The sequence below is a fragment of the Sycon ciliatum genome, chromosome 1 (assembly GCF_964019385.1).
Source record: "Sycon ciliatum chromosome 1, ocSycCili1.1, whole genome shotgun sequence".
In the NCBI taxonomy this organism is placed as follows: domain Eukaryota; kingdom Metazoa; phylum Porifera; class Calcarea; order Leucosolenida; family Sycettidae; genus Sycon; species Sycon ciliatum.
Window position 1 is genome coordinate 82,255,885 of NC_088643.1, and position 10,993 is coordinate 82,266,877.

Below are 10,993 nucleotides of genomic sequence, written 5' to 3' on the forward strand. Positions count from 1 at the left end.
CTGCGGAACAGTACACACAGGACACAACAAGTATGGCTGAAGATCATGAGCTCACCTTTTCATCATTGGCGTAAGTTAGAGTGGCACTTTGACAGCAAAAAAGCAAAACAAGAAAAATTAGTTGACCCAAGGATTCATAAGAATGTATCCTTCACTCAAAATAAGGTTTGTCGCGAAAGGAATGTAACATGGAAGTTGGTTGCGTGGCCAAAACTGATCAATCTGTGCCACTCTTTTGTACTGGCTCACTGTAGGCCTCGACCAAATATGCTAAAAAAAAGAGCATATTATGCTCGTCGCATATCAGGGAAAACGGCCATAATATGCTTAAGGCGTAGCAAGATATGCAAAAAGATATGCCAAAATATGCCAAAATATGCTCGACATAAGCAGAAAGTGTAGATCATTTCAGTAAAATTACAACCTTGGAATATTCATTGGCTTCATGGCTATCATGCTTATGGTGCAAATCAAAAACACATGCAGAATAGTATGGCTGGGGTGTGTCCCCAGCAACCGTAGCAATAGTGTTCATCCATGGGGAAATGTAGCAAACGCCTCAACCATTCCAAATTCATCCATAAAAGGCATTTCTGAACGCATTTTGTCCATAATATGAATGTTTTGTCCTCATTTTCTTCAGAATATTTGAATTATATGCTGGCTTCATTCCAATATTCCCTTTGTCGCTCAATATGCCATAATAATATATGAACTGTCTCACAAAATATGCGGAAATATGCGCAAGCATATTTGGTCGAGGCCTAGCTCACTGCCTTCAAGTTCCCCAATTTCGCATCCAATGGTGATGTCGTTTAGCCCTTCTCATAATCATAATCATTAGGCCAAACTAAAGAAGGTGTGTGGTTCGACTCACCCGACCGACCGTACAATTTCAGCCCGACCGTAACTTTTTTTCGGTGGGCTGTCGTGTGACTGACGTACGTGGACTGAACACGTCCACGTCTACGTGCTGTGGGGCGTGAGTCTGCGGACGCAGGCGGCTCCTTTTGGACTTGACTTGTAGTTGTACTGCAGTGCAGTGCAGTGAGTGGTACGACTGCTGCCTTGTGCTGGTAGTAGAGTCTACTCGATACGCGTATACAGTGTATTTACATGTACTAAAAAATATATTAAAAAAAAAAAATCCGCCCGCCCGCCCGTAAAAAAAATGTCCATGTTAGTCGAACCACACACCTTCTTTAGTTTGGCCTTATTAGAAAATTTCCGTGCAAGTCCTGACACTTGTACCCGCCGCCCTGGCGCATTTGCTCTGCGCTAGGCCTGTTACTGCTAGACGTGCACTTAGTCTTTCTCACCTGACACAAGTCAATGGTGATGTTGACGCTCTGAGAGGCAACATCCGTTGGCAGCGGTGGAGATGCCCAAAACGTATCACTGTCTTCATCTGCGGCGTTCAGAATAGAGTAGGTGTTCTCCCCGCCAGAGCAGTTGAAGCAGAAGAGTCCGCTACCATCCCCGCCGGCTGCCATTATTGACATGGGACAAAGCGTGTCCGTAACGAGCTGCCCATTCGCCGCAACTCCGCAGGTCTTCGTAGCAGTTATGGGCTTGCCAACCGGAGCGCCGGTGTGGGGCTGTGGGAATTTCTCCATCGACTGTGTGTGGACCACCGGCGTCCAGCGCAGAACCGCCAACAAAAGCAGGACGAAGCACTCCTTCCTGGCCATTATGGCTTCGAGCCTCCCACTCCTCCAAACGCCTGCTGCTGCACTGGTGCTCCTAGCCAGTAGATACTCGTGCTACCTGTTGGCGAGTGCACAAGGTCGGCAACTCTCTCTCCCTCTCTCGCAGTCCTTTCAGGGTCAAAGTTCGACCCTGCCTCGCACACAGCAGGTCTTATTTCATGCTAGAGACGCGCTAAACAAATCACATTGAAGTGGCAGAATTTGAGCAGAGCAAGTAAAATGAAACAAATCCAAGTAGATCTACGAAAGCGAGCATCACCGCGGATTTAGTGAATCCACAGGCCATGGCCCCAGGCTTCACCGATTGACAGATTCGGACTCGAACACAAAAGACGTGCCGCGCTCAAGACTGGTGGCAGTGGTAGTGCTACAAGTAGTGCACTGGCAGCCAGGCTGCTGCTGTGCTACACAAACTCTAAAGTAAAGGCAGGATAGCGAGCGCGACCGGACAAGTGACAGGCATTGCCTTGCGGTGACGATGATCGTGTGGACAATCTTCTCCGACGTCTCCAGTCCAACCTGAATCAGACTACACTACAGTACCGAGCGTGGAGAGTGCTGTACATTTCTGACACCTCAAAGACTAGCTTGTACAGTTGTAGTCACGAATCATGCCATAGGCATACATCATACATGTAGCTATTGTAGGTAATAACCAGGGAGTCGTATATAGACCATATACGACTCCCTGGGTCTATACGACTCCCTGGTAATAACGTTATCCATAAACCAGAATGGCAGATAAATCATCAAAACCGGAGCATTTGGGACACAAGCAAGAAATGACATGAGGCAACATGACGGTACTTATTTACATCCAACGCACAGCATGCAACACTCGGGGGGGGGGGGGGGGGGCAGACACCCCGCATGAAGAGCATTATACTTGACACAGGCAGTCAAATACCGAATGGATGTGACAAATGGCGTTTGCCACTGTAACCCATGGCTGTGAGATTCCTCCCTCATCCCTTGCCACTAGTTCGGCTTCACAACTCATACTGACCGCAGGATATAGTGGGAGTTGGCACAACTGTCTTTAAAAAATGGGAGATGGTAGATTTTCAGTCCGTTCAGAAAAAAACTGATGGTAGATCGTCTTGCTTTTGACCATAAATAGACCATCATGATTGTAATGCCTTGATACTGCGCGCCTGGTTGTGATGAAGCCGAGACCCAAGGTCGGCAGAGCATCCCAGACCACACCACCACTCCCCTTATTCATGGCTCTCACATGACGGGTTTACGTGGCTCAAGTAAAAAAAAATTAAAAAGAATACCGTGTAGGTCACTGGTTGACTTTTTTTTAAAGTACCAGGCAGTACCCGTAATAATGTTTTTGCCGTGCAATACAGAATGCTTTTCCAATGGTCCAAATTCCGGCCAAATTACGAGTAGAACTGGGTATGCGCCTGATTCGGCATAAATCGGGTTCGAAAAGGGCTGGAGATCAATTCTTTGCGAATGAACTGCATTGTAGTCATCCCCTGAAAGAAGGCTTGCGATATGAAGACCCAATTCCAATGCCGCTACATACGCAACTACAATTGCGCTCACTGAAATCTGACCGAACGTGCAAAGCCGGCACCCGGGACCAGTTCCGATTACGGTACATCGTTGTAACGTTATTTGTACATGTGTACGTCCAGCCGCATTCGTGCCACTTCGAGGCGGTCAAAGGCCGTGCCAGTTGAGGGCGCCAGCTTTGCAGATTGGGTCGGATTTCAGTGAGCGCAACTGTAGTAGTAGTAGCTGTATGGCACCACACACTACACTTGTATGATGACAAGGAGGTAGGCTGTGGACTTTCTCCCAGCGGAGCCTCCTGCATTATCAGAAGCAAAAATATAAACACAAAATCAATTTCAGATGACTAGAATGCAAAAGACAGCATCACTCTTACCAGAAGAGAGCACGAAAATACAAAACAAAGCAGAACAGAAGCAATAGCACAGGATAAAACATCAGCGCAGGCACGCACGTGCAGCATGCACACACACACACACACACACACACACACACACACGCACACACACACACTCAAAACAGCGCAGGCAGAATGGAAAGCGAAAGTAAAGCTATGTACAACCAGTCAATCATGTGCAGTGGAATAACACAGTGCCGAACATCAACGCGGTTCAATCATGTACACAAATGTGATAAAGCCAGGGCCTTCTCTTTGTACAGTGGTAGTATATACAAGTCTAGGAAGAAGTGCAGCAAGCGACAAGCAAGCACACTATTACCAATCGGCAGATGTATTAGACAGGTAATCGCCCTTGCCAATACTTGCTGCCGCCTTGTTCTGTATTGCTTCCAGCTTCGGACATTCGGTGATGCGATGACCCAAGCCACCGCAGTAACCACAGCCTTTGTTCTCGGCTTCAAGGTCCAGGTAGTCGGTGTCTTGTGAGTTCAGTGCCGCAAGGACGGGAGGTAGCTTTTGCCTAGCTTCAACAAGAAGATGCTTCAGATCGAGCAGAACAGACTCGTCGCACGACTTGTTGATGAATGTGGTCGCAACTCCTGTCTTTCCGCAGCGACCAGTACGACCGATACGATGTACATAATTCTCAATGTCGGCGGGCATGTCAAAGTTGATAACATGCTGCACATTCGGAAAGTCAAGACCTTTCGAGGCCACATCGGTGGCAACGAGAACATCCTTGTTGCCGGCACGGTACTCTTTTACAGACCAGCTACGCTCCTCCTGGCTCTTTCCACCGTGAATGGCCACAGCATTGACACCCTTCAGCAACAGGTACTCATGAATGTCATCCACGTCTGATTTCTTCTCGGCAAAGATCAGTACAGGTGGGGCTGTCTTCTGCAAGCACTCCAGTAGATACACGACCTTGGCCTCGTGCTTCACATACTCCACCTCCTGGATGACGTCCAGATTGGCAGCACCCGCTCGACCAACATTGACAGTCACTGGCCGAACCAGAGCGCTGCGAGCAAAGTTCTGGATCTTCTTAGGCATGGTAGCGGAGAACAGCAGTGTCTGACGCTGCCCTTTGAAGTAGGAGAAGATCTCTCGGATGTTCTCTTCAAACCCGAGATCGATCATACGATCAGCTTCGTCAAGACAAAGGTAGCGGCAGACTTCCAAGTTGAGGATCTTCTTGTTGAGTAGATCCATCAGACGGCCGGGAGTTGCTACCATCATGTGACAGCCACGGCGAATTCCATCAGACTGCTCTCGCATACCAATGCCGCCAATAGCTAGCACAGAGCGCAGTGTTGGCAAACCCGAACTGGTTAGAGCAGCGGAGAAGTGCTCTAGGCCCTCAAACGTCTGCGTCGCAAGCTCACGGGACGGGCAAATAATCAAGCCGTAAGGGCCCTCTCCAGTCACAAACGGTAGACGACGCTCCTGTTCCAAACAGAACATGACTAGGGGTAGGGTGAAAACCAATGTCTTTCCAGAGCCTGTGAACGCAATGCCAATCATATCACGGCCATTAAGAATAGCAGGTATGCCTTGGATCTGGATCGGTGTCGGATGCGTGATGCTCTTCTTTTTCAAACCAGAAATAATGGCTGGCGGTAGTTTCATCGAGCGGAAGGTTTTGCATGGGGGTGGCACATCATCACCCTCAACCAATATGTGTAGCTTCTTGCGCACTCGCTCATGTCTTGCATCAGGCATGTCCAGAATGTACCGTGGAGGCTGCCAGCTCGTTACTAGACTCTCCTCATACGTGATTCCTTTCGCCAACTCCTTAGCTGCCATGAGGGCAGTTTTCTCACCAATACTTTGAAGAATTTCGGTTTCCTCCTTCAACTGCTTCTCCTTAGCAGTTTCACGGTGCCTCTGAGCTTTACGCTTTAGCTCAGAGTGCTGATCTAGCAGACTCACACCACTACGAATTGCAATATCATCTTGATCCTCTTCGTCCTCCACTGGCTTGTCCTCAACAACAGGAGCAGGCAAATGGCTCGCAAGAATTTGATTTCTCCTTGCTACTTCTTCCTCCCTGCGTATTCTTAACGGCACATAAGAGGCATCGTCATCACTACTCTCACCTTCATCACTGACTTTTATGCGTTCTGCTTCTTCTTCTTCTAAAATCCGCTGTCTGCGCATTGCGTACTTAGACAATTTAGCATCTTTCTTGCTCGGGGCATCCTCGCCGTCGTCAGGCGAAGGACGTTTAATCGCAACAGGAGAGTCCATACTTCCTCCAACGACAACAGAGGATAGGACACCGGACTCTAATGGCTGCTATGTTCTACACTTCATGATCACTGACCATGTGAATACTTGACTCTGCTAAAGAAATGCAAGGTCGTTCTTTGATCGTTGCAAATTTTTTCAACACAAACAAGTAGTTTTTCGCTATTCACTTGTAATTGTCGAGAGTTTCGCATTATTACGTCATAAAGACCATAACATATACCGGTGACTCATGCTTTATTACACGTGACAAATTCAATAGTGTCACGTGAAAATTGGACCAGACAGTAACAGTAACAGAACCAGCGCTTGCTGAGGCGGCAGCTGCGGAAGAAATAACTGTGAACTGCGGGTGCAGCAAAAAGTGCTTGGACAAGTTTGATGCAGAAGATGTTCGACTGCTGCAGCTCAACATCGCAGAAATGGAGAAAGGGGAGAAGGAGCTGGTGATTTTGGGCCTTCTTGAGTCATCCAAGTACTCTACTGACACCACGACTCATGGGAAGAAGAGAAAGAAGCAATGGCATCGGTATACTTACCAAGGCGAAGAGGTTTGCGCCGGTGGATTTCGATTGCTGTACAACATCGGATCGAAGCAACTAAAAAATCTGAAAAAACACTTGGAGGAGAATGGGCTGGTGCCACGGACCCATGGCAATGTCGGCAGGAAGCCTAAACATGCTTTGTCGTACGATACTGTGTCTGCCGTTGTGCAATTTCTAAAAACTTACACTGAGCGCTTCGGCATACCACAGCCAGCACCGACTCGAGGGCGAGCTGGAGCACCGCCAACTTATCTGCCAGCGTCATCAACGGTTAAATCCATCCACAAGTGCTATGTGACCTCATTAGAGGAATCAGGCATCAGGGCTGTGGGCTACCACACATTTCGGTCCGTTTGGCTTGACTGCTTGCCAAACATTCAGATTATGACGCCGCGCACTGACGTATGCTCGCGCTGTGAGAATTTCCGCCGACGGATTCAGGAAGCACGGACGGAACCCGAGAAGAGTGCAGCATGCGATGAATTCAAACAACACCTCGACGCAACGCAAGCAGAGCGTGACTACTACCGTCAAGCGACACTACAGGCCCGGGCAGAGCTTGATGCATGTACGACTATCCAGCAGCAGCTGAGCCAGCCATGTTCACGCGATCTGCACCACCCGCACTACACGTTCGACTTTGCCCAGAACGTGGCACTGCCGCAGTCGGCACGTCAGGAGGGCCCCCTGTACTTTAAGGCACCTCGTAAGGTGCAAATATTTGGTGTGAACAATGAAGCTGTGCCTCAGCAGGTCAACTACCTGATCGACGAGTCAGACACCATCGGGCAAGACGGCAAGTCGAGTCATGGTCCGAACGCGGTGGCCTCCATGCTGCACCATTTTTTTTCATTCTATGGACTACATGAGAAAGGCTGCCTCCTGCACTGTGATAATTGCGCAGGCCAGAACAAGAATCGGACTATCGTAGCGTATTTCTGCTGGAGGGTGATTATGGGACTGCATGACCGTATTGAACTGTCCTTCATGTTGACTGGCCATACCCGGTGCCTTGTCGATGGCTGCTTTGGCCTGCTGAAGCAAAAGTTCCGGCGTAGCGACTGCTACACCATGGGGCAGCTGGTGGCAGTGGTCAATGAAAGCGCATCTTGCAACAAGGCCCAGCTGATTCCTGGATCTGGTTTGGAATGGAGAGCCTGGGATACATTTCTGGCTCAACATTTCAAGCCAGTGAAAGGAATCCGCAAGGTTCAGCACATGGTATTCGACGCAGCTAAGCCCGGTATTGTCAGTGTCAAGGCATCCCTGGAAGACACCTACAGCGATGTGGAGGTGCTCACCACGTCTAAAGACGCCCTTGTTGCCGCAGGGATGCCCCCAGTCCTTCAAGCACCAGGACTATCCGAACAACGACAGCAATACCTCTATAATCAGATCCGCCCGCATGTGCCTGACCAATTCCAGGATGAGCTCTGCCCGAAGCCAGCTGTGCATGTGTCTGCTAGTGCCGCTACTAGTGCTTCTCCGGTGGAGGAGTAATGTAACAGACTCTGCTACCTCACGGCTACTTCAAAACTTTTTTAATGCCAAATTGCTGCTGGTTGTATATTTTCTTGCTGTATTTTTAATGTCTCGGGACGTGGACTTGCTCCATCTTTGTGTGTTTGATGGTGGTGGCATGCCAGTATTACCTTGTACAGTTTTTCCTCTTGGCCCAGTCAAATGTCAGTGTCAATTGCCAGTAACTACAGGCTGTGTGCAGGCTCAAACATTCCCATACATTTCGTGTCGATAAGTCCTCAAAGTTTTGTATGATCCTGTTCTTCGTATGGCTGCAAAATATCTGAAAAGACACTTAGAAGATTGACCGTAGCTTTGTCAAAAATTGAGATAATTCAGCTCTGTTTTTTGCATCGTTTTCTGCATGAAACCAGCTTTCTTCTGATGTTTAGAGCTCGGTTTGAGTAAAAAAAGCCATTTGGTCCCTTTTCTCATCACAGGGCTCCTATAAGTATAACAGACACTCTGACTGTACAATCATGTATTTTCAATAATAAAAAGGTTCCTTCCATGATCCAGATCCAGAGCTAGCTAGAGTCTAGAGAGAGCTGCAAGAAGTACTTCATGAATACGAACGGGTACGGGTGGAGGGGCTTGTTACTGTAGCCCTTCTAGACAAGAACCTGACCTTGCTGAAGTAGTTAGTTGCCCTCTTCACTTCATGCAGTAGGTAGATCAGGCTGAGATAGATAGTGCTCTCCAGTTCTTTCAGAAGGTTTCAGCAGACAGCTGGTGCAGTGTGTAATTATGGCTGGCTTTCGTGTCCTCGTCCTCATAGTGCTCTTCATGATATCTTCGACCTACGGCGTCGAGCACAAAGGAAATCAATGTTCCGAAGAACTGGATGGTGGACGACCCCGCGGTGGGCGATTTCGCTCGATGATGCCCAAAAAGTGGAAGGCCTGTGGGGATGGAAATGCTGGCAGCCCCCTCTTTTTGACCCCGTTTATATACAATGGTTCAATTGATCAAGCAGTCAAGCTGAGCCGTGTTGAGGGTGTGGGTGAAGTCGCTAGCTATTCTGGATATTTGACTGTAAACGAGAAATATGGGAGCAATATGTTCTTTTGGTTCTTCCCCGCTCAAGAGGACCCTGAGAATGCACCAGTGGTTCTGTGGCTGCAGGGAGGCCCAGGTGCATCCTCACTGTTTGGACTGTTTGTTGAGCTTGGACCGCTCTCAGCAACCAAGGACGGCAAGATTGGCGAGATGCCAGTCACGTGGAACAAGAAGTTTTCACTTCTGTACATCGACAATCCCGTTGGTACGGGGTACAGCTTCACCAATGACAAAGCTGGTTATGCTTCTAATGAAGGCGATGTCACGCGTGACTTGTTCACTGCTATTAACCAGTTCTTTGCTATCTTCGAAAACTATCAGACAAATGGCTTCTACGTCACCGGCGAGTCCTATGCTGGCAAATATGTTCCTGAGTTATGCCGTCGCATTGTCCAGTGGAACTCGGGCAATCCGCACGCAATGATCAACTTCAAGGGCATGGCCATTGGTGATGGCTGGACAGATCCACTGTCAATGTACCCAGCGTATCCTGATCTCATGCATCAGCTGTCGGTGATCGACTCTGCACAGGCCGAGTATGCTGCGAAAGTGATTGATGGCTCGATTGTTCCTGCCATCGCACGCGGCGACTTCCTGGAAGCATTCATGTTGGATGACTCCTTCATGGGTGGCGACCTCACCAAATACCCAACATGGTACTTCAACGCCACTGGATCCAACAACTACTTCAACATTCTGCACACCGACTCACCACCGGAGGAAGGCTATTTCGGCCCTGTTCTGGTCTCAGATGCTGTTCGCCGTGCAATTCATGTTGGCAATATGCCATACGGTCACGGAAATATTGTCGAGGACCTCCTGAGGGCTGATATTGCCAACTCATCTCTTCCCGCCTTCCTTGAGGTGTTGAATTCTGAGAATGGTCTCTATAAGGTAATGGTCTACAACGGACAGCTCGACATCATTGTTGGCGTGCCATTGACTGAACGCATGTGCAGCCTAATGGACTGGCCCGGCAAGACGGAGTTCATTTCAGCCAAGCGTGAGGTGTGGCGCTTGAGCAAGAGTGACCCGGAAGTGGCCGGGTACGTGCGTACTGTCCGTAATCTGCAGCAAGTAGTTGTGCGTGGAGCCGGCCACATGGTACCATTTGATCAGCCAGAGCGGGCACTGGATATGATCACACGCTTTATCGAAGGTATCCCTTTTTCTGAGTCATAAGACTCATAACATCGTTCTGTTTAGTTGTTGCTGACAGTCATGCATAAAGGGAGCCCCTACGCTCTCATCTTTAAGCGGGATTCACGGAAGCTTTTTTGCGATGCGACGCGCGATGCGACGCGATCTGCGACGGACGCGTGCGATGCGAACTCGCGAAATACCATTCACAGAAGAAGTCAGTGATGCGACAACATCTTGCTGATTTGGCTACGTCACCATGATATTCGCGCGGTTTGATACAACTTGTACAAATTTATAGGCAACTCTTGAACCTTTGTACAACTTTGCTGTAGAAAAGGTCAAAATCGTACGCCAAATCGCTTGTCGCATCACATCGCAAAAGTTGAGCCAAGCTCAACTTCTGCGATGGCCCAGTTGCGGCAGTTGCGTGGAGTGCGACATGACTGCGATTTGGGGTTTTCCCGGTTTCGCACCTGTCGCACCGTGTGTCGCATCGCAAAAAAGCTTCTGTGAATCCCGCTTAAGTCTTTCATTATTATTATACACTACTTATAACATGTAACACGTTGGTCCTTTCTTTTTAAATAATGGTTTATTGAAGTTATCAATAGTTTTAATTGCAGCGGCTTCTATGCGGTGGTAAAAGTTTGACCAAGGAAATCAGCGCCTCGGTTTCACTTGACGGCGTCCTGGTTCCGCTACTTTTCTGGCCGTTCGGCTGGGTTTGCCGACCGTTTTTTTTACATCAAGCGTGGAGTGGACTTATTTTGGCTTTCACCATGCCTTGGGCCGTTGGCCGCAAGAAAATCAGTGCATGTATAGCGACATGGGATAGC

The 10,993-nt window shown here is 48.7% G+C and overlaps 3 protein-coding genes across 3 annotated transcripts in view; 1 reads left to right on the plus strand and 2 right to left on the minus strand.

Annotated features, from left to right (window-relative positions):
- Positions 1–1,948, minus strand: part of LOC135805860 (laminin-like protein epi-1) — a 90,616-nt gene extending 88,668 nt beyond the window's left edge. The window contains exon 1 of the mRNA XM_065319979.1: positions 1,320–1,948. Within this exon, the coding sequence (XP_065176051.1) occupies positions 1,320–1,691 (372 nt within the window). The 5' untranslated portion in view covers positions 1,692–1,948. The remainder of the gene's footprint in view (positions 1–1,319) is intronic.
- Positions 1,949–3,484: 1,536 nt separating this feature from the next.
- Positions 3,485–6,035, minus strand: LOC135805861 (probable ATP-dependent RNA helicase DDX41). The gene has a single exon (XM_065319980.1). It carries the CDS (start codon positions 5,887–5,889, stop codon positions 3,952–3,954), a length of 1,938 nt encoding a protein of 645 aa, XP_065176052.1. The 5' UTR covers positions 5,890–6,035; the 3' UTR covers positions 3,485–3,951.
- Positions 6,036–8,432: 2,397 nt separating this feature from the next.
- On the plus strand, positions 8,433–10,774 carry LOC135805864 (probable serine carboxypeptidase CPVL). The gene has a single exon (XM_065319982.1). It carries the CDS (start codon positions 8,703–8,705, stop codon positions 10,194–10,196), a length of 1,494 nt encoding a protein of 497 aa, XP_065176054.1. The 5' UTR covers positions 8,433–8,702; the 3' UTR covers positions 10,197–10,774.
- The last annotated feature ends 219 nt before the right edge of the window (positions 10,775–10,993 follow it).

Excerpts from the sequence above, each read along its gene's own strand:
- LOC135805864 (XM_065319982.1), top strand. The coding sequence starts at position 8,703 with ATGGCTGGCTTTCGTGTCCTCGTCCTCATAGTGCTCTTCATGATATCT.
- LOC135805861 (XM_065319980.1), bottom strand. The coding sequence starts at position 5,889 with ATGGACTCTCCTGTTGCGATTAAACGTCCTTCGCCTGACGACGGCGAG.